At 37.8% G+C, this 23,224-nt stretch overlaps 1 protein-coding gene and 1 long non-coding RNA gene across 2 annotated transcripts; one reads left to right on the forward strand and one right to left on the reverse strand.

Moving 5' to 3' along the window:
* Window positions 1-6,193: 6,193 nt before the first annotated feature.
* LOC129260353 (nuclear receptor subfamily 2 group F member 1-A-like) lies at window positions 6,194-21,693 on the reverse strand. The gene is made up of 5 exons (XM_064100126.1): window positions 21,602-21,693; window positions 20,696-21,358; window positions 16,427-16,489; window positions 6,740-7,674; window positions 6,194-6,472 (listed from the first exon to the last, which is right to left on the reverse strand). The coding sequence occupies exons 2-4, from the start codon at window positions 21,324-21,326 to the stop codon at window positions 7,124-7,126; spliced, it is 1,245 nt and encodes a 414-aa protein (XP_063956196.1). The 5' UTR covers window positions 21,327-21,358; window positions 21,602-21,693; the 3' UTR covers window positions 6,194-6,472; window positions 6,740-7,123.
* Window positions 8,586-13,063, forward strand: LOC135154274 (uncharacterized). Its single transcript, XR_010293713.1, has 3 exons — window positions 8,586-9,591; window positions 9,991-10,976; window positions 11,020-13,063. It is a non-coding gene; the product is annotated as an uncharacterized LOC135154274 (long non-coding RNA).
* Window positions 21,694-23,224: the final 1,531 nt, after the last annotated feature.

Genomic DNA, 23,224 nt, shown 5'->3' on the forward strand with positions numbered 1-23,224 from the left:
ATTTTTAAATGTATCCACTTTCGTAACCCGACATATAAGAATTTGAGACTGAATATTTTTTTTGAAAAATATATACATGTCCAGGATATATGTATAAGGGCCCACGGCAAATGTTTAAGTCCTAATTGCCATAAAGTAGACTTCTTCAGCGACTCTTAACTTTCTAGCTACTAAATTGCCTCAGGTTTAATGTTAGGTAAGCATACGTACCATACTGTCAGCCTGTCAAGGTGCATATTTGAAGCATTCTGATAATCTAAATGTAATTATGACTGTGATCCGTTTCTATGTCATGTATTCTAAACAAAAATGTAGGCCTACATCAAGGTGCTAATCTTTGTACAATGACACATACTCTTCCATGTGCTTTATCATGCAATATAGTGGTAAACGATTTGCCTTGCGAAGAAGATCAGACCAAGTTCACAACCAAATTATCCCACTAATATTTCCCGCAAATCTGTGCTCTATTATTTGCTCTTCCACTTCGATCTCGGAGCTGTTTGTTCAATGCGAGTGACCTTTGACCCGATACATCCAATTTGGAATCGTAGCGACAGGGCTTGTTGTTCGTTTCGCTATTTTGCCTCAATAGCTGAGGTCACATAATCTGACCTCTGCATTTCAAGAGCCTTCTCAGACAAGCCCCAAGTAGTTTAGTCGCGGAAGCCCCTTCCAACCTCGCCAAAAAATGTGAAAAGTTCAAAATAAAACTAGGTTGACAATCTGGGTCAACCTGACACAATAGTATTATATATAAAATCGATCATAAGAAGGCATCACGATGGAATGTGCCGGTAGGAGAAAGATTCGATACTCCAGCTACACCTTGGTGTAATAAAGTTTTCATTCTGCGACTACGAGATACACTCTCGGGTCTTGGAAACCATGATATATTTAGCATGGAATAGTGATATGGGGGTCTGAAAGTCGGTTTAGTTCAAAATCACTCCCTTTCCCACCGCCTCATTGAAGTTCAACAGCAGCCTATATACGATAATATTTCAGCGAGTACATGCTATAGTAATCTTTATTCACCACCCGGGTATGACTTTTGTACCCACCCTTTCATCCAGTGTCGATAAAATGAAGAATTACCTTTTCTTTTCCAAATAGCTCTACAAATCAAAACGAGACAAAACACCAGTCAATACAGGTGACAAAGGCATCAACCCCAGAGATCTGTAACAACAAGTCGCAATTTTTTTCAATGGAGATTAAACGGGAGATTTTTTTTTGGATAGAATTTGTTATTCCAATGTGCAATATAACGTGGAAGTCAGTGCACTGCCAGGCTAGCATAGCCATAGGTATTTCATGTAGTGATCTCTGGGAATCGTCAGTACATGTTGAATCATAGATCCGATTCCCTGGAAGTGGTGTGACATTGGTCCACACTTTATTCCACTGAAAAGTTCGAAATGAATAGTCCTATTATTTTACAATGGGAGAGAACAGAAATGCAGGAAAATTGTCAAAATCAGGTCAAAGAGATACGAACTTACATTATTGGTAAGATGAAGTTTACAATATCATAATGAAATACCTGGAATGTTTTGTTTGAATAGCAACCTTTAAAGTGATAAAAACAGTAAGAAGTGACCTTCAATTTCCAGGGTACCCGGAAGAGAGCAACACTCCATGGGAAAACATAAATCCATTCTGGGTAAGTCCCGCTTCTTTTTCATGAAGCTTTGGCACAACCAATACATCATCCGAAATTACAATAATTTCATACTTCTGTGAGAAAAAATATTTTAGTTTCTATTTTGTTTTCTATTCGGATATGAAAACCACCATGTGCGAACAGAGTAAACTCTAATTAAATTACTTGGTCTGATGAGTTTTGTGATCATGGTCTATATCTCCACGGTTTTAGGATTAGGCCTACACACTATATCATGATTTCTAGTACACAAGACAAACAAGAAGTCCCTATACTTTGCTTTTCAAACTGAATAAAATATCTTCAAAAATCTTAACTTTAACACAAGGGTAACACTAACACTGGGTTCCTTGGCAAACAGTAGTGCCATGATTGTCATAGTGGAAAATCAAACAGATTAAATATTTTTTTTACCTTGTACCCTTTAAAATCATGTGTAAATTGCAGGGTCTATGCTTTTGTTTTTCTTCATCTTTATTTTGAATGCCTTGGATCTAGAGTAGATGTAAAGTCATTAGTCTACACTGTTATTATCTAGGCATATAACAAAACCGGCTTTCTAACTTTGGCAAATCTAACTTAATTTTTTTTCGTGGGTGGGACAACTTTTGCTTGGCGCTGCTTGCTCCAATTTTCTTCCACTCTTGTCCTCGCTTAGTTGTGTGAAGTTCATTGCTGATTGATTGAAGAAGAACGTATTCTTTGTTCTACTACCACCACCGTCTGAAGCAAAGTTCTACTTCTCTCTCATACCACCAAATACAGTACCACCACCAGTGTTTAGACCCGTCGGCCATCGCTAGATCACCGCTCCTTCTTCTTTTTCTTACAATACTGCTTACAGGTGACCTAATTCCTAGGGTAGGCCCGGTAGGGACACCACTGGAATACCAGCGGTGATGTGGTAGAACATGAATATAGGCATAACCTGAAACCCTTTCATCCTGTCTTGTTTCCAGTTTCGGGCACTTTTTTAAGTGTATGGATTTAGCAGGTAACGGTATACAGTCCAGATATTCTGTTTACACCATTGCTGTAAACAGTTGTGTCTTCTTGATAGACAGGCCCAAGAAGAAGGGTGGAAAGTCAATTGCAAGAATATACAGGAGTAACGGGGGTTGTCTATGCCGTCTCTCAACCATTATTTGGCTCATTGTCAACATCATATTTTTGGTAATGACATCGACCCGGATGTGGTGAAGTCGCATGTTCTGACGTTTGAATCACCGTCATCACAATTAATGCGCTTGTAATTCTGAATCACGGTAGCAAACGTGCAGTCTGTCACTTTACCATACTCTGCGCCTTTACTTCAGAATATTGTTTGTTGAAGGAATAGCTTGACATTATTTTGTACCAAAATTATAGGCTTGATCAGAAACAAAATGTCAGTTTGTGGCTGTAACACATATCCAAACTATAGGCCTATATACGTAGGCCTAATTATAATAAGCTCAAAAAATGAGCTACAATGCACGTTGTGTTTAATACCGACAGTCATGCATTCTGCATGCCTTTCGTGTATATCGCCCCATTTTTCTCTCGATTTTTTTTCCATCCCTAAATTCCTTTTTATCTTGCTTTTTCTGTTTCACAGCTTTGGTGTCATTCCATCACGTCTACTTTCAACAGGTGGTTTCCATGCAAGTGTTGAGGGGTGGGGGCCCTCGACCCCAACCTGCCCGGGCCGCGACCAGGGGTTAATTCCTCAGATTTAACAAGTTGCACGATGGGATTACAAGAGCGAGGTAAGCTGATGGCTTTCAGAGTTCTAACCCAATATCTTCAATTCTCTCTTTCCCTGTATCGTATCAAAACTCTCTTGTTGCGCCAGGGAAAATGTGTCAAGGACTGAAATATGAAATTTGATCGAAGAAATCTATTTCGGGGCGCATTTCACACCCGAATAACTATTCTGAGCCCAAATATACAAGGGAAATAATTACCAACATCTTATCGCTTTAAACCATAAGGTGCCTGAAAAAAATCTTCAAAGCAGTAAAAACAAAAACGTACTGGTTACTTATATGAACTATAACAACTATTAAGACAATTAAGGACATTTCTTATTCAAGAATTAAGAATTTATGTTCGGGGGGGGGGGGGAACATTTGCATCAAAATCTAGTTCTGATCGACGATTGTTACCAAAACATAAACAATGTCTCCTTGTAAAGTAGGAAGGTCAACGAATGTAGAATGATTCATGAAGTAATGGAATATTTTGTTATGAAAACTAATACTACCCATCATTGCAACCATTTTGACTGTGAAGTATACGAAATGGTCGGGACCTTCTCTCTTGAAAGGGAATAACGTAAACCATAAGTGAACGCCAAGCAGTTAGTTATCACAAGGGTCATGACTCATATAAACAAAAGTCACACCAGCGAGATAGTTAGAGTAATTTTATTTAAACAAGTGCTCAATTATATTCGCTTCTCATCATACTTCGCTTTTGAAGTTGAACCTTCGATTCCAAAGGTGTATCCAGGATACGATGTCACCACCCAACAAAATTGCTATTAACTAAGACCACTATCAAACATAACCAGATTTTCATTTCATTCAGTCATTTAAAAAAATCTAGTTACTTTTGGATCTAATCATTGCCAATTATTAAGGCAAACAGTCCACCTCCATATTATAAAAAGGGGAAATCTCAATATTTCCCGAATGAAATGTCACAATTATGAATGCGCGAAAGAGGTGGGAATGAAAATAAGACATAACGACGCGAATTCAGCATCAAAATATAACCATAAATTAATACAGCATCTCAATATTTCCCGAAAGCCCAATAGAAATCAGGCGTGAACACTACAGAGACGACAAAGTCCCAGTTCTGATGCAAAAACATTAATATTTATACTCGTAATTGGGTATAATTAGTTATTTCATTTATCTCATCAGGCACGTCTGCGATCTAATCGAATCTTGCGCACCACACGAGGATGCATGCTTGGGGCTAAAGTGGGCTAAAATGTGACAGGCGGTGTCAGGAGACGTATTAAAGGTCAATGCTAGGATGGGAAAGGAAAGCAATATGGTTCCGACGTGGAGTGTTTTCTACTATTTCATTGCATATGGGATTCAACCCCCCTTCTCCCAGTTCTCTTTCACTTTCAACGATTAAGGTGATTACTCAACCCGACCTTTCAGCTTGCAGGAATCTGCATCAGGAGCAGAAAAAAAATCCTTGATTGTATACCCTCTCGTTATCCCGTCTCGCCTTGATCTTTCCTTTTCTTTACCGTCCTATTCAGCTCACGGACTCGTTCATGTTACTTTATTATGTTTCAGTCGGCCTGCACTTGAAGAGCACGGGAGAAGTGGCTGTATGCCCCGGGTGCATCCTAGTTCGTCGGGGTTCAGGGAAGGCCATTGCCCCCGCGACACCATCAAATGCATCTCACTTCTCTCATCGACAGCGAGATGGGAGAATAGCAATGAGAGAAGGGAGAAAGAGAGAAAGGCTACGAGAGAGATATGACAAGATGGAAGATGAGCAGACAGCAATGATCAAAATAAAAAATCGGTCTGCTCAGAATATCCTGATTACACAATCCTTAATTTCAGATGGTCGGGTCAGAATCGGCGAAGGGAACCATTACAATATAGACATCTCTATCACTCAGAAGCGGGCAATCACCACAGAGCTCTTGAATTGCGCAGTCGCTCACCGGGATCAATTTCTATTGAACGAAAGCGGAGAAGGTGGATTTTCATATATATTCAGTCCGTGCAATCAGCGGTTCCTATCAAAATGATTTATTGTATGGCTAACAAAATTGTTCCTCCCTTTAACCGCCGTCCACCTCTGACATTATTTGCTACCTGTGCGAATTATCTGGCTGACATTTGGCGCATCGGGGTCATTTATCAGTTTTAATTCGACTTCGATTGCCAACCATTCCCGACCGGAGATGAGGAGATGAACAAAATGCAGGTAAAGATTTAGCCACAACATCGAAGGAAGCTTAGGATTGAAATGGGGATGGGTCGGAGGGGGGGGGGGTGGAAGTGAAAGAGAGTAGAGTAACCTTTCATTCAATAAAATATTTGGTAATGGGAGAGGCATATATCAGACCATGACGTCCTGGTATCATAAAGACAATGAACTTGACTAAGAGGCCTATGATACATTCAACAAAAGTGCTATATAAACCTACCGATATAGGCATCCATGTCATGTGTAATGCATTATCAAAATCAGGGAAAAAGCAGATAGCGCGGGGATTGCCAAATTTTAATTAGACCTACATTTCTAGAGGGCTGCTATATTAATCAATTTCATGCTTCAATGAATCGATTTTTAAATCCAAAAGATTTATATTTGTAAGGTCATGTAACTGCTCCAGATGACAATTGCCTGTAAATAGCATTTTAATATAAATATCTCCCAAGACGGTAATTCATGTAGGTTGATAAGCTTCGTGTACATCAGCTAAAGCTTCAAGCTCAAAGAATGCGATGTGTCGCACATAAATAACGTTTAGCCACCCTTTATCAATGTTTTTTTTTTTTTGAAGAGACCTCACATTTTTAGATCAGTGTCAAGGTTGCTGATTATTTGACCAGATTTAATTTATGGTTCGAGAACTGACGGAATTAATTGGCAGCGGTACAATTTTTTCACCTAAGTTAAAGGCAAATGAAACCTTTGAAAGAAGATAGCTTGTGTGAAAAAAAAATCAAAGAAACAGGTCAACGAATGTTTGAAAAAATTAATAAATAATAAAGTTATAACTTTTGAAATTTAGATCATTATCGTAATGTAGATCCTCCAGTTGGAAACGACAAAGATGTGTGATGTCTCATGTGAACAACCTTCCCATTACTTTTGTATTTATTTCACTAAAATTGCCCTTTTTTATCACTTCCATAAGTAGATCATGTATTTTCTTTATAGGAGGGCATGTAATACAGATTTTCAAGGAATACATTATGGATAACGAGTTTGTATCACCATCAGAAAGAACAAAAAGAGCCATTTTGGGGGTATTCTATTTATAGTCCATCACAGGGAAAGTTGTTCACATGTGACATCACACATCTTTGTCGCATTGCGAATGTGAGGATCTCCATATGCAGTTGTGATCGCAGTGTTCAAATGCTCATAAGTCATAACTTTCTCATTATTTCTCTGATTTTTCTCAATTTTCTTTGATCTTATTCTTGGATTTTTCTCTTTCCACACAAGCCCATTTGTTCCAAAGGTTTCATTCCCCTTTAAGTTCTTGGTGGAACACAGAGGAGTGTATTAAAATCAGGGGGAAGCCTGCAGACAAAACATTGCTAGATGTTATTTCTTTAGACATGATAATGGTAATGAAAAATGTACATGTTCTACAATAAAGAATATTTTGAAATTTGAACGAGAATGTAGTTATTGTAGAGTTGTAATTATAAAGTAAAGCAAGGAATGGGTTAAAGCAAACCATGCAGCATCAGGACATCACGAGACGTAGGAGGGCCACTCTGTAAACTCACCTGACGTAAAGAGTACAATTGCCTTGATACAACTATACTCTGCCGAGTCCACGTGTAACGCTTTCAGTTTTTCAACTTGTTCCTGGAAAATACGGATATGGTCCATGAAAGCGACCACACGGTCAGCCGACATCGGGCTGGCGTGGAGTCCCGATGCAGCAAGGAGTGGGGCGACGTGGAGGGGCATTGAACACTGCGACGCGTTGAGAACGAAGAGCTCACTCCAGCACATTCTGAGCAAGGCCACCTGGTCGGTGACTTGGAGGTCGGGGAAGAAAGGGATGTTGCGAGCCCACTCGACAGCGCTGAAAAGAAGACGGGCTGCGAGCTCGCAGATGTTGTCGATCCCCATTACCGAGTTGGTCTGCATACACTGGGCGTAACGCGACGTCGGGTAGGGTTCAGCTCGTAGTAACAGCGAGATGTAACCCGAGAGGAATGTATGTCCTTCGAAGCGGCCATCCAGGTACTGACCAGGGCCCGGTTGGGTCGGTGGCATACGACCCCTCTGTACAGCTAGGTTAAACAAAAGAAACAAAACAAAAAATCAAAAAAATCAGAAAAATCAAAAGCATTGAAGTCAATAAATCAGTAAAAAAATAATTCAAAAGTACACAAACTAACTGAAATAGACATGCATATAGGCCTATTCTTATCATGGATTCAGAGAGATATAGGTTAAAGTTGAATTTCAAGTTCTTCAAATTTTGTCTAATGTCAGCCTTTGTATATGGTACATGATATTTACTGTTTGACATGGAAACACAATTTTGTAATTTTCGTTGTAAACTTATTCCCCGTTTGCATCGATCAGATGTACGCCTAAGTATATTAAAACTACGCTCTCATGATTCAATGTCCCGTAACATCAATATACATTTGTTTGTTTTATTTTTCACCATGCTTAAAAATAAATAAATTGACAAAATATAATGTTACACAGTATGAACTAAGCATAAACAAAAAATGTTTGAAGTGCAGAGTCCCCTAAAAACATCGTACATTGTAAGTAACTCGTTTAACTAAAAATGGCGCGAAATAAGCATTCTTTAAAACAGAAAAAAATAATACATACAAATACTAAAATAATGTCCATGGACATCATTCATGCACCACAGATATGAGAGTAATTTCGAGAAATATCATTATCATATACAATATTTTGGAGAGATATAAATCCTTCATATTCTTCTTGAATGATAATATATGAAAATATTGCTACAAATTCGTATATTTAAAGGTAATGATTTCCAAATGTTGTCGATATAATGTTGTCATGATCGGAAAGGGGCAAGCTACGGTGCAGAGAGAGAGATTCATACCTCCCCCCTTCCAGATCTCGCGGTTTACAAAACACCGAACTTTTTTAGCAATTCAACATATAAAGTATCTTTATTCATCCTGAGGTTTATATTATTTCTTTCCTTGGTTTCTCCATTGTGGAATTATACCTTGACACCAAAACCAAAAGAGAAATGCAGTAATCAAAACTGACTCCAGCAATTAATCTTTGACTTCCCCACCCTTTTCCTTGAAAATTCGGGTCACTTTCTTTCTCGTGTTATATTTTTTTCCAATTCTCTGAATTATAATACAAGTCGGCCTACATCGAAACTTATATCATTGCAAGTATCTTTGCGACGTGTTTCGAGTGCTGTACATCTGGGTTTCCTATCTGCTCAAACAGACTGATTTCTCGTTTATGTGGGACCTGCCATTATCACGTATACATGTTAGGCAAAATCGCTAGGTCAGCACACGTCAGCCGGTGAGAAAAAGAGAAGTTGGCTAGACTTTTTTTTTCACCAACTGTAGGGAAGTTGTATAAACCAGAGCCATGTCCGTGCTACCATACGGGCAAACAATCATGGATATACAGTGGGATTTTATGCTCAGTGTTCGCGCCATTATCCAGTAGAGAAATTTAACGAAAAATTTAGCTGAATTTGCAACGAAGGTTGTTACACGTTGAAATAATGGAGCTACTATGACAGTAACAAAAACTTACCACAGACATGACAGGGCAAAGCGTTTACAATCCATATCAGTTTCATATATAAATTTTGGATAATGATATTATATTGATCATGGTTTCACAGACTTACTAGATTGTACTAGGCCTCTTATTCATGAATGCTAAAGTGCAATTATTTCGGAATGCTAAAGTGCAGTCTTTCGTATGAGGGGGATGAATATGATGGAGGTAAATGATGGCAAACTGCTGTACCAAAATACATATTTACATGTCCATACTTGTACGTGTAAATATGTTCGCGAAATGAATTATGGAATAGATAATTGTGTATGTTCGTGAAGGGATTGGGGTGCCTGGTATTGTTTACCCGGCCAAATGAATGTTTTTATAACCTGTCAAACTCAGTTCATTCCTATATAAGCATCATTCTTCTTTCGTTAAAAATAAAATAATTTAAAGCTAAACGATAGTAGTTGCAGTAAAACACTAATTTCGTGAGAAAGTCTGTAAAACCAAGGTTAAGTAAGACTATATCATCGTGGATCTAGATCTGGTACAGTTACATAAACTGAACTTTGTGAAATCATAAAATCTAAGCTGAAATATGATCACACTGAAAATCGCCAACACAGATAGGCACACGTGGGACAGTGTATTATTATTGCTGGAATAAAGACCCGACGGAAGTGACCGAATCCGCGCTTATTTTGCTTATTTCTCAGCAATTACACAATTTCTTCCAGAATCTTTTGGCTCATATTTTTTATTCATACAAACAGACACTTGGGTGGTCATTATATTAGATTCTGTAAAAAGTCATTTTGAGATCGTTACCAGAACTGGAATTTACTTTTAAGCGTTATCAACTCACGTTTCCTTACTGCGATACTCAGCGATAGAGAAACATGAAAAAGACGAAAAGGGTATAGCCTAGATCGGGGAGATAGAAAACCTACATGAAGGAAAACTTGTGGGGAAACTACATCACAACTGATACAAAAGAACGAAGTTCGGTAAAGTAGAACTTTTTCTCTCAACATAGTTCTATTGATAATCTCATCTCGACTCATTTCAATATTACATGCCAATATAACATGAAGGTAGTATTAAAAAATAATCATCTCAGTAGAACTACTAGTCGTATCGCTTAGGGTGATGATATCAGGAATTGTATAGAGCCTATAGGGACTGGCAATGTACCATCTGTAATAGCTCTATGGTACCATGGTGGGTGAAAGCATATCGCACAGCTAATGAAAGACGTGCTTGCTTGATACATGCTTGATGCTACAGACTAGTCAAGGTACTAGAATATGCTAGTTGCACTTTATGTTCCGAACATTTTGCGACCAAGGTTTGCAATCACCTTTCTGTCATTCTTGTGATGTATCAGTTCAATTAAACTTTCAATCCATCTGTAGATGAATGATTTTCAAAGGGTCACAGTTCAGATCAATTATCGTTATGAATATGCTTATAGTATACACAGCGACCATTCAAAAGCAAATTCACATCGATACCTTTAAGGAAAGATCACTACAACGCGGGACCTATCATATGTTTTTAAACCTCATAATATTAGCCAAAGTCAAAGAAGGTGGGGGGGGGGGAATATCGTAGGTTTATAAGTGCCATATCGATGTTGATACAATCTGGTCGGAATATCTACTACAGCATAAACCTACATCATATACTAAGCATCACTTCTGTTCTATTGGATGCTTTAAGTTTGGTTAGTCGGTTGCTTGGTTATCACTGAGGTTAGAGATTTAATAAATGTGGTTTTGTATGTTCGAGCGATTGTTGGCTTTGCTCGAACTTTTCACGCAGCCTACAAATATCAGTGCAATTGCAAACTCAATCTTGTAATAATAAATGATATGTAGCCTAAACACCGCTCCCACAATTTTACTTTGCCTTTCGACAAGGCTGTAAAACATATGCATCAGCTTCGGACCACTGGACTGACACCCTGTACCTAAAATAATGTAGGCCAACACCATCTTGGAAACCCCTCCCGCTGATGACAGTCATAACACTCGATGTTACCGTAAACTGACCTAAGGTCACCAGACTGCAATTGACCTCAAAGTGACCTTACAGTTCTCCTCTTTCTTTACCTCCCGATGTCACCTTGTCAAAATGATTCATGTAGTAACGATAAATAATTACGGTTGGCTCACCCTGGCCAAGCAGGTTAAAGGAGCCCGGTTTTTTAATTCTGCGACGTTTCAAATATGATAAACATGATCAGCGTTTTACTTTAACCAACCCTCGTCAGCAACCATGTAACGCGAAAGTTTTTGGCAATGATGAAAGCATAAATCTTTTCTTTGGATTTTTGAAACAATATATTTTATAGGTAGGCCTATAAAACTGATCAGTCATTATCAGAATGAAAGCCAGCTACTCCACAATTCAAAAAATAAAAATAAAAGAATAAGCAGTATTCTGAAGTCTATAACGTACGACTACGAGAAGACAACTCAAGCTTCTCGTGCTGAAGAGATTTATTCAAACAATTGGGTATATAGATTAATCGAAGACAGTATACAAGACGTGAACTACTAATGTCCTTGGTCTATTTTATTGATAATAATATAGTATTTCTATACGACAGTTATCATGGCAATGCCCAAATATCACACACACACAGGCACCTAAACTTTAAATATGGCCTAACTACATAACCCTGGCCTGTTGACACATTTAACCATTCGATTCCGAACTAACCTATCAGTCAACAATCTCCTTTTTCCCATTTTCCATTTTGCCATGTCTGCCGCGTATGAAGTGCAATTCATAATAATTGTGCCACACTTGGCGAGCCTATTATCGCCTTTTCTTTCTCCCAGCTCTATGACTATGAGAGTCAATAGATGATGAAGGACAAAGATCAAGATCTTCTGCACTTTGAATTATACCACATAAATAGAAAATGGGTCATCGCCTCAATGCTACGATGTTGCAACAGCCATGTACATAATTTATAATGTTCTAGACCCATCTCCAACAAGTCATCTACTTTCTCATGCCTGGATGCAAATGAGGCTAGATAAAGAACGAATTCAATTGTCTGGGCCAGCCTATAAATGCAGCTGAATTGATACGTGTCCCAGATAACACACCTGACCTATATAATTGGTATTTACATGCTTGTTGTTTGTGCATTTCCACATGATTTATTTAATGCGGACAATTACTGGGACGAGTCTGCCTAAATATCCCCTGTTCATTTGAGACAGTGCACTACCCTACCAGACAAGCCTTGTTAAGCGTAGCCTATAATCTAGGCGGAGGCTGCAGTTATTATTGTCTTTGCTGTTATGCTGAACGCAAGAGATACGTCTGATCTGGCGAAGACTACCTATTTGTGACTGCCTGATCGTAGCGTAATAGATGGTCCCACGTATAAGCTTTTATGTTCACAAATCAATAAGTCGTATTTATATGATAATTTTCGATAAATACTCAAATATCATTCATCACTTTGGAATAATGTCCATTCATTCCAAACATATTTTAAGGCATTCGGAATGTATAAGAATCATACTAGTAATAGAGGTAAATTCATGATCACAAAGTGACGAAGCCATTTCTAAGACAGGATGTAAATGCCTAGCATACAAAGCAGAAATGTCATAAAATTAGAGATTTTCATGTCCTTCATATTTTTAGTGCCCGGAATAAATCCATTGTACAGTTCAACAAGTGAGTTCTGGAAGCTATTTGACCAGACATTTCTTTTAATTTCTTCATCCGACCAAAGGTTTTTGGATTACTTGGCGACGAATGGCTCTGCAACATGCAGCCCGCTCGTAAGAGTTATAATTGCTGACCTTGGTTATTTTTTTTCCAACTGTGGAGTAGAACAGGTGGACTTGTCACAGAATGATGGAAACCACGTTAAAATTACTGATATTCTCCTTCAAAAGTGTATTTTCTATCCCAGCTAAGCACTACAAAGTGGGTCGGATGTGGCCGAGTGGTATGGAACAGTCATCAGAAAAACGAGTTTTCCGATAATCGGAGATGGCTGCAGGAAGGGAGGAACTCGTGAGCCTGTCCTGCTATTTTTTGTTTATCATAACAATAATATAACAATAATAATAATAATCATGAATCATGAATTTAATTTTCATATAGTGTCAATCAATAGCGCTTCGAGACGTATAATTCATCATGATGAAAACTGAACTGTTATTCTGAAGAAAAAAAACGTGTTGAAAATGGGGAAAAAAATTGAAGTTGTGTAAAAAGGTATATGAAGAAAGGGATTTTAATCTCTTTTATTGTGCGATATTTCACTTTTATACCTTGTAATGGTCATAAAAGAGCATGTGCCAAATGGTGAAAAGGAAAAAAAAAAGGAGGGGGGGGGGGAATACTCATTATCACCCTCGGGCTCGAACCCGTGTACCCATGACCACTTGAGATACCGATTGAGCTACACTATTCCCCATAGACTTTACATGTAAGCAAAATACGAGAATCTGAAACTCGATTTTGCAAGTAAAATCCGGGGAACCGGTCGAAAAATGAAGGCACACTTGCGAAAGCTGAGAATCTCAGCAAAAACGTGTTCAAAGCTCAGGGAAAGTCAACACAAAACAATGGAGATATAGCTCACGAAAGAGAAAAATGTAAAATCCAGTTTTGAGAAAAAACCATCTCCCATAGAGATAACACGCAAAATTAGCAAAAATGACATGCTTCTATAAATTGCCATTTTTCAGGATGATCCGTTTCTTAAAATGAAAAATCAACCAATAGCTCGGAAAGTGTATGACCTCAGCTATAACGTATCGAATATTGGGCAAAAATCGACTAATATTTACAAAGAGTCAAATTTGGATAATTACACGCAAAATGAAAATTTCGAGTTCAGACGCCATTTTGATGACGTCATGACATTAACGAGGGTCAAATAAGACATGAAATCATATCTACGGTTCATAATTTCATTCGAATATTAAAATAAAAAATTGGGGGTCAACAGACTTTCTGAGGAGCTGTAGTGAATATTGGATGAGCATGTTTTTGCACATATAAATGTATGGCCTATGGTGAGATCGCGCGCACGTGCTGTAGACTTTGATGGAGGCTAATTCCTTTATTACTGATCGTAGACGGTTGATCAGGGGAGCGTTTCATCAATATTTTTGTCCGACAAGTTGTCAGGTCTGACAACTTTCCTTGAGTATGATTGACTGAGAGGCACTGTTACTATGGGAACTGTCGGATATACTTGTCAGACGTCTGACAAGTCCTTTCATCTGACAAGTACTGTTTTATCCGACAGTCACTATGGTAACGGTGCCTCTCAGCCAATCAAAATCAAGAAAAATGTCAGATCTGGGGTCCGTTGCAGAAAGAGTAATAAAAAGAAATTGCAAGTCCCAAACGCGCACTGTTGATTGGTTGAAAATCAAGTTGCGCATGATAGTTAGAGTTGCGATTGATTGCAACTCTTTCTGCAACGGGCCCCTGGCAACTTGTCGGACGGAAATGTTGATAAAACGCTCCCCAGGATATCAAATTGCTCAGAATTATATCACAAATGCATTGACATTAAAAAGACGGCGATTCTACGTTTCGTAATGCCGTTACGCGCGAGAACGCACGCGCAAATTTTCGAAATGCTCAAAATTACCTAAATCGTACTCTATATTTCGGTCAAAAAGTGATTTGAGCATTTTAAAATTTTGACGCGACCATACGCGCGTGTCGTAACCTCTATAAGACCTTTGATGACATGGACAGTTGATCCCTGACCTGAAGTTGATATGACGTAAATATGATTGATTTTTTATCATTGATAATGGAGATATGATTGATAATGTGATTTACAAAATGGCGCCTTGATGATGTCACAATGACCTTTGACCTTGAACTCGTTTCATACACATGGCATAATAGATCTGCATTTCTGATGAAATTTTTAAGAAAATTGATTGAGTTTTGGAGATCTTGTGCCAACAAGAAGAGAGTGGAAAAATAAATTCATAAATAAACAAATAAATAACAAAAAAAGAAAATTCGTACGAAATCAATAGTTGATCTGTCGATTGACATATCACCTAAATATGAAAATATTGTATATTCATTGGAATCAATCAATTAGAGATTTATCCAGATTCATCCAGATTCATCAAGATTCGGTAGAAAAGCAGAAGCGGTGCCAGTGAGATTCGCTGTATAAGCTTTTCTTCTGGTGCATTCTTGTTCTAGGGTGGCCTTTAGCAGATGTGTCCATATGTGATCTTCTTTGATGTATTCTTTGTAATCAGTTAATAACTGATAATACTAACGCTGCGTTACCTTTAGGATCTATTCGTGTGTGCACTGTTTCCTAAACCATGGACCTACTTTAGAAGTGCCAAGTGGGAAGGTCCCTTGGTTTGTCACAGGAGATCAAGAGAGTGATACCCTTCATAAATGAAAGAAATGGGCGCCCCAAACACCTAAAGTGCAATGTGACGAAACTTCAAATAAACATTTCAGACCTGTAGACATACAAATATACAGGGCTGCTAATACATGGTCCTACACTGTTAATACGAGAGGGGCTTTTGCCGGGATTGTCTTTCCAGGGAGAGGGGTAGGGATAGGGTATTCCTCTATCTGCCAGTGCCTGTTGACCATCAAAATGTGTCTGGTATCAACTTGTCAAGTTTGTTTGTGCGATGTGATGTGCACTTTGAGAAGGATGAAGAACAGGGCTGAGAGGTTCAGGAAAGTGTCTCACAGGCTTGTGTAACACGGTTCTTTGCCATTATGAAAGTATTTGGTAGCAAACTGTACTGTAGAAGAGAAGCACAAACTCCAATCATACTTTTAAAAATGCAACGATTCTCCCTGCTACGCACTACAAGAACCACGGTAACAGTCAGATTTACCCTATATTGAACACGCTCTAGCATTTATAAATAATTATGACAAAATAATGATTAATTTATCATTATTGAATGTCACTTCCATCAGTTCCATTGGAAATTACTTTCAGTTGGGTAGCTCTAATTAACGTTTACCAGAGGCACTGCTTCTGAAATATTGTTAAAGAATATATTGCCAAAATGTCACCCCTTACACGCAGCATTAACTATAAAAGATGCGTTATGGAAAGTGATGGGGATAAAAAAAAGCATGCATCCCCCCAAAAAAATATAATGATGATATCCATGACAACATTACATTCGGAAATTACCCTCACCAAATAACTAGTCCTACAGTATTACGCTATCACTAATTGTTATTGACTAGTACGAAATGGCGCAAGGTATTTCCACATACCTTGTCCCTCGGATGGGAGGTTAAGTTGAAGGTCCAAAGGGTGATGGGATACAGTGTTTCTGCCTTCTCAGCATTCCCGGTTAAAGAATCACCATATGAAAATAAGAAATACAGGAGAGACTTGAAAATAAACTTGGCAATTTCCATTTGACATGTTTTTTTTTCTTCTTCATGGATTAGTGACCGAATAGCAAAATGAATGATCGTAAGAGAACTCACTCTCATTAATTATCTTAATCAATTTCTAGTTCTGTTACTTGTGAAATTGTTAGATTCTTTGTATATGATAGGACCACTAAAATACAGATCAGAGACCTACATCCTGAACACTTAACGTTATATAAAAATACATTACATAAACAACTAATGGCATTTCGCATTCTCTTTCATTCTATTTTTCAAATGCCATACTCTGCCTCAAGTTTTCCTTTCCAAAACACAGTCGCAAGTATACTAACAATAGAATAATTACGATTTTGATTTCTTTAAGCATGTCAAATTCAAATTTTTGTTAAGTTAAGTAGTATCAGAGGGAAGATTATAACATTTCATTCTTTCACTTAAAAAAAACCAATGCAATTCAAAGTCAATTAGAATAAGTCCAGGAACATTTGGTATTCATTTAAACTTAAAGATAACTCCTTTTGAAACGAGGAAGCAGGGAGGAATCATTGCCCAAATTCATTTCAAATTTCTTGACCGATCCCGATGAAGAAACAAGTTACTGCATATGGAGAAATAACAACTGATGCCGGAGACATTCGATTCGGGGTAATGTCTAGATATACAAGTAAACCAACAGGTCCTTCTCTGCTCCAAAAAGAAACTGATGTCATTGTCAAATTCCACTTTTGTCATGGTAAAAGTATTCGGGATTTTAAAGAAAAAACCAACAAGACATTTTTGATGAATGCTGTCTCGAGTGCTAGATTAGGGATCTTGTCGATGAGCATAGAATGAACTGATGTTATGGTTCTCATGTCTTGGATAAATCGGAAATTCATGACAAAAATATTTTTCTGTTTTTCCGAATATTAATCCGACATAATGGAAATAAATGGATATAATTTTTGAGTTAACCTCGTCGAAGTTGTTTCAAAAGGAAAGCGATAGGACAGGTGTAGTGAAAACCAAATTGGCCGTGAACAATAATTATTTTCCCGAATGTATTACTTCTAGTTTTACATCTCCCGTTGTGTCACTTGGGTGCCCCCCCCCCCTCAGTTCTACCAAAATTAATGAAGTAGTCTCCCAATCATAAATCTTTGGGTAGATAGTAGAGACAACAAATAATTAAGAAAATGAAATAATCATCTTTGACTAGTCACCATTACCACAAACTAATATAATCTTATGAAGCCTATAATCAAAGACACTTAATGGCACGTCTAACAGCAGTATACATATATTCTATTTCACTAGTATTTTATCATTAAATAAATATGTTACCTGACATCTGTGATTTTGTGATATCTCTAACAACTAATCATTTTGTTTAAATAGGCATACAAGCATTCTATTCGCCCTCTTTAATGATAAACAAAATTAAAAGAGGGGAAAAGAGCACTGATTCATATCACAAATTAGTTCTCACGAGCGCTAACAAACAGTGAATCAAAACTAATATATCAGTATTACGTCAAAAGTTGTTTCCTAACTTATTTGCCATGTATAATGTAACTTAGGACTCAAAATGGAAAGTGAAACACATTCTAATTATCTTTAAAAATAACATTTTTAATTGCCATATACGTGTGTTTTCACAAATAATCAGAATAAAGGAGAGGTTTCTTATTTTTTCATAAAAAAGTTTAGACCAAGATAAGTTGTCGCTTTCTGAACACAATACTCTCCTTTTTTTAAAACAATGACGTGTTTTAATAAAATCAACATAACGATTACAGAACTCAATGATCTTATGGATTTGTTTCGTTAGAAGGCATGAACAAAAGTTATTAGAAATGCGGAATATAATTGTTTTTATTGGCAATATCTAAGTCAGTGTACAACTGGAAGAGTTGACAATTTTCATTAACATGGAACATGTCTTGGTATTTAATATTGAATTATTGGTTCTGATATTATACAACTAGATTTAAAATGAGACGCATGGAATGTAACTGAATTGAATGCAAATAGCAGCTACGAAAGCAAAATATCAATCAACATGATCTAGCTTAGGTATTGGAGGGCTGACGACAATAACTCATTCTTACTGCTGAGTTAGCATGTCTAATTCGATTCGGGTTCAATCCTATAGTTGTGAAAGGAAAATGTTTCAGCTTATTTAAATTGGCAGAGCATGTATCCTTTGAAGTGCTTCAAAAGAATGATTTCTAGATCAAAAGATATCCAATTCATTGAATCAAGCCAGGAATACGCGTAAGACTGTGCTGTCTCATATCCTACTCATATGCAATGAACAAGTAACCAAAGTGATTGTCTAATTATTGACGAAATAATTTTATGTCATTTGAATCACAATCATAAAAGTAAATGTATGCTATTGAATATAATTGAATATAATTAAATATCATTCGATTAATTCTAAAAATAATAACTTTATCTTAAAAATAAAATCACATTTTCAAATATTTATGTGTTAGCATAAATCAAATCGTGTCTTAGAATGTTGTTAAAAATATTGCATTATAATCACAATTATAGTTTAATACAGTTTGCAGTTGGGTAACTTGTGGAATTTGAATTTCTGGAAGACTATACTAATCTAGAATTGTCCTATATGTTGGTATGATGAAAGTTACCAATATAATAGTTTATTTTGATATTATTAAAAAATATTATCACATGTTATCAATAGTCATCATCTGTAACTGACATCGATCCTATAATACCTTGTACTTTATGTCTCATTTATCATACATTTTGAATTTCTTCATTTTTACACAAGTTATGAAAATAAAGACTTTAGAAGGATGTAGGGCTATGACGTTTACATTTTTAATAAAGTACAAATACATGTGGTTACCTATACCTAATGCTTTTAAAATTGTTTAAAAACTGCGCTAGATCACTTTATACAAACGCGAGTGAAGGTTGTATTTGGAAAGGGAATGTCAATGTACTGTTGAGTATACAAAATGTGTGCCCTTGAACCTCACATTACAATTCTAAAAGAAAATTTAGGTGAAAAAAGGGGACTGTCAATATAAGAGAGCAAATCAGAACAGAAATGCCGCATTTAGAAATATACAAACCAGGGCAGTGGAAATGGGAGAGAGGTATAGAGAACATGGTACTTTCAGGGGGGGGGGGCATTTCCTTGGAGGGTAAAGGAAGAGACAGACACAAAAAATGAACCACAAAATTTGACAGAAATACAGATATCAGGTTGCGCATGTTGCGAGGGAGTATGGATAGTTGTGTAAGTGTGTGTGTGAGAGAGATAGAGTTGTGACGTATGTGTGTGTGTGTGTGGGGGGGGGGGTAGGGCAGTGATTGAACGAAACAAAATACCCCCTACAGTTAACTGTGTAGCTCTACCGCCCCGGCTGCACATATTGACAGACGATGATGATATTTGACATGTACCAATTTGTGCCCTTGTGAATTTCTGAATCGAAAGTCTAGCATAAAGATGCTCAGGTTTTGAGCCTAGACCAAGAAAGGGTTTCAAAAGACACCGTTCCTTGCACGTTCGTTTATGACAACTCTATATTTAAGCTCTTCAGCATAAATGCAGGTGTGTTCGAGCCCCGGGGTAGAAAACATGGCCATGGAATAGGTCCAGCCATACCATGCTTAGTTACTTAAATTATTTTCCCACCATACACTTGACTGCAATTATATGAACTTAATGATAACTATGAATAAACAAATAAATTATATATATGTATATATATATATATATATATATATGTATATATTATACTACCACAGATAAAATAACCCACATTTGAGACAAGCATTCAGCAACTTGATTACGTTTTGGAATAAATGATCTATAAATCATAATATCTATGGCCGGCACTTTGCGTTAGAAATGACACTTACCCTTATCATAATTCAATTGATGATCAATCTTTTTTTCTTTTTACTTAGATACATATTTTTTAGAATTCTTTTTTTTAATATTCTACTTCACTAGCGGACATGACACTGCACTGTATACATGGATTATGATGCATAATGGCGAATAGCTTCAAATAATGGGGAAAAGGGAGATCATGCAGGAATGTGAAATACATGGGGCATTTTAAACCAATACAGCAATGTTTTTTGTAAAAAAAAAAGTCAGAAGAGGCTTACCTTCTCTTCTCATGCCCATCTTGAGGCACTTTTTAAGTCTGCAGTACTGGCATTGATTCCGATGGTGTTGATCAATTGGACAATTCCGATTAGCACGACAAGAGTAGGTGAGGTTTCGTCGGACGCTCCTTTTGAAGAAACTTTTACAACCTTCGCAGGTAAACTGACCATAATGCTTTCCACTACTTTTATCATGACAAACTACGCACTCGATATGCTGTGAGTTGTTATTGTTATTGGAAGTGACATTACTACCCGAGTCCGAGCCCGATTGCGGGCCATTTTGCGCTGCTCCCCCGCCTCCCTGGCTCCCTGGTCCTGTCTGTGTTGGTGTGGCTGGTGTTTGCTGCGGCGTGGCAGCTTGCAATGCCCCTGAAGGTGGTGGGGGTCCAATAGGGGCTTGTGGGGGCTGTTGTGCCTGTGGTGGTGGAGGTCCGGCCGCTGAATGCGGGGGCTGTGGCTGTGGTGGAGGTGGCGGCAACCGCAGTGGTCCTGTGTCCGCATAATGATCCGTGTCTGGTGGGCAGGGATCAAGAGGTGAAGGTTCGAGCCCTGTCTGCTGTGGTGGTCCATGGTGCTTGTCAGCGGTGAGGTGGTCCTCATTCCTCCATGAATTGACTGCCATCGACATACTGCGATGGCGTTGAGGGAATCGATCACCGGCTGGTAGAAAGAGTCAACAAGACAGAGAAAAAAGAAACAGAAAACCGGGTTAACTCGCTGACCTACGCATGACAACATTTAACCACATGACATAACTTTACAACTCATGAGGTGGTAGACAGTAATATTGATACACGTTGACATTGACGACAATCTCCCGCGCGCGATGGACTACGATAACGCACTGTTTCCGAACTAAGTTTTCGTGTTCGCGGGTCAAATTGAAGGGCAGGGTCGGCTAACCTAGCGGGGTGCGGTGGCACGACCTGATGCTCTAACTTCTAACCTCAGAGTGGCAACCTGAAGCGCTAGAGAGGTGAGCCAATGCGCCCCTGTGTGACTCGCCTGCTCAGCAGAGCGGAGTAATCGCAGCTAAACGGGGGCGTGAGCTCTTGTCTGTGTATGTGAACTTTGACACCAGCCGCTCAAACTGCATCGTTTCCATGACACCCACTGCCTTATATGGCAGGTGGTGTCACCGAAGTTCACGGGGTATCTTAGTGACTGGTGTTTAGATGGAAAGCTTACTACGGTATTTCTTACACAGGCGCTGAAATGGGCAAAAAGACACACTCTCTTCGATTTAGAGCTTCCTGATTGGCGATTCAGTAAGTATTTACTCTTATGTGACGTAGAACTTCGCTAGTATTTCAACCAATCATGCAATAGCACTCAGTATTGCGGATATACAGTATGTGACTCAAACGGATAGCCCTTTCGCTTTATATAAATCCAATTCATTTTATCTGGATATTTCTTTTGGACTATCTATTTGAGCTTTCTTACTCTGCGTAAAAATAACATCTGTTATATAGGTATATACTTGGAATATTGCATAAGCTGATAAATTTCATTAAAAGTAAACGAGTCACATAGAGGCAGTAATTTTTTGTTTTTCAATATTTTGTTCAATTCGCTTTTGAATTAACTCCATAGGATTACTACATGAAATACATAATGACAATTTTTAACAATCTCGGGGTAGAATAGGCTATACACCGCTTTTAACACAAAAAAAACCCAAACTGCTAAAAAGAGACTTCCAAAATGTGCCCATGTTTAAAGATATTGTTTAACGTTTTATTATAGACCTACTACAATACAATGAAATATACATTTGAGTGCTTTATTAAAGCATGGACTTAAAGATAGCCATGTGATTGACCTGAGGTTACTTAATGATTTTTATCTTAATTTATTAAAAGCAAACTGTGATCCTGTGTGATATTGAATGTGATTCTGTAAAAGACAATCATAAAGTCAAATATTTCAACCATGCCATGTACATGATAACGATGTGTACAAAATCGAAGTGGATGAATAGCACATACAATATCACGGAGAATTCAAGCTTGAATTGTAATACTACTTTATCGGGGAATTTCTATGATTTAATAAAAAGGCGGGAGACTGTAAGCTTTCGATGAATATTCATGTGAATTATGCATCACCTCTGTTGTCGTGATTACTTTGCCAAAAGACATTTGATGTGGTTGTGCATGGTGCAGGACCCTGGATTCCAGTTTGATCTTTGGCTCCTCAGTAAATACACCCCGTGATCTATTATGGCATTCGGTTCAGACCCTGTTAATACTCTCTAGATCCAAGTTCAAGTGCATCTTTATCTTGTTCAAATAATGGCCTCGACTAATATGGTATTTTGCCCCCTGTCTGCCTTGTATTGCAGTGGTTCAGTTATTACATAAAGATACGAAGCAAAGTCTTTGAACAGCTTTGGATCGAGTAAAATTGTAGAACTATCCAACACTAAAAACTTTGAAAATAAAATATATTTGTTTTAAAGATTTAGGCATAGCCATTGGCATGGCAGGCATGGCATTGACATTATTTTTGGGGAAACCTTGC

This window comes from Lytechinus pictus, chromosome 5 (assembly GCF_037042905.1).
Source record: "Lytechinus pictus isolate F3 Inbred chromosome 5, Lp3.0, whole genome shotgun sequence".
NCBI lineage: Eukaryota > Metazoa > Echinodermata > Echinoidea > Temnopleuroida > Toxopneustidae > Lytechinus > Lytechinus pictus.

What these genes read in the sequence shown, in the direction of transcription:
- LOC129260353 (XM_064100126.1), bottom strand. Translation starts at nt 21,326, where the DNA reads ATGTCGATGGCAGTCAATTCATGGAGGAATGAGGACCACCTCACCGCT. An exon ending in GATGGGCATGAGAAGAGAAG is followed by an intron (nt 16,490 to 20,695) that starts GTAAGCCTCTTC and finishes AATGCTGAGAAG; the next exon opens with GCAGAAACACTGTATCCCAT. An exon ending in CCTCCCATCCGAGGGACAAG is followed by an intron (nt 7,675 to 16,426) that starts GTATGTGGAAAT and finishes TGTTTAACCTAG; the next exon opens with CTGTACAGAGGGGTCGTATG.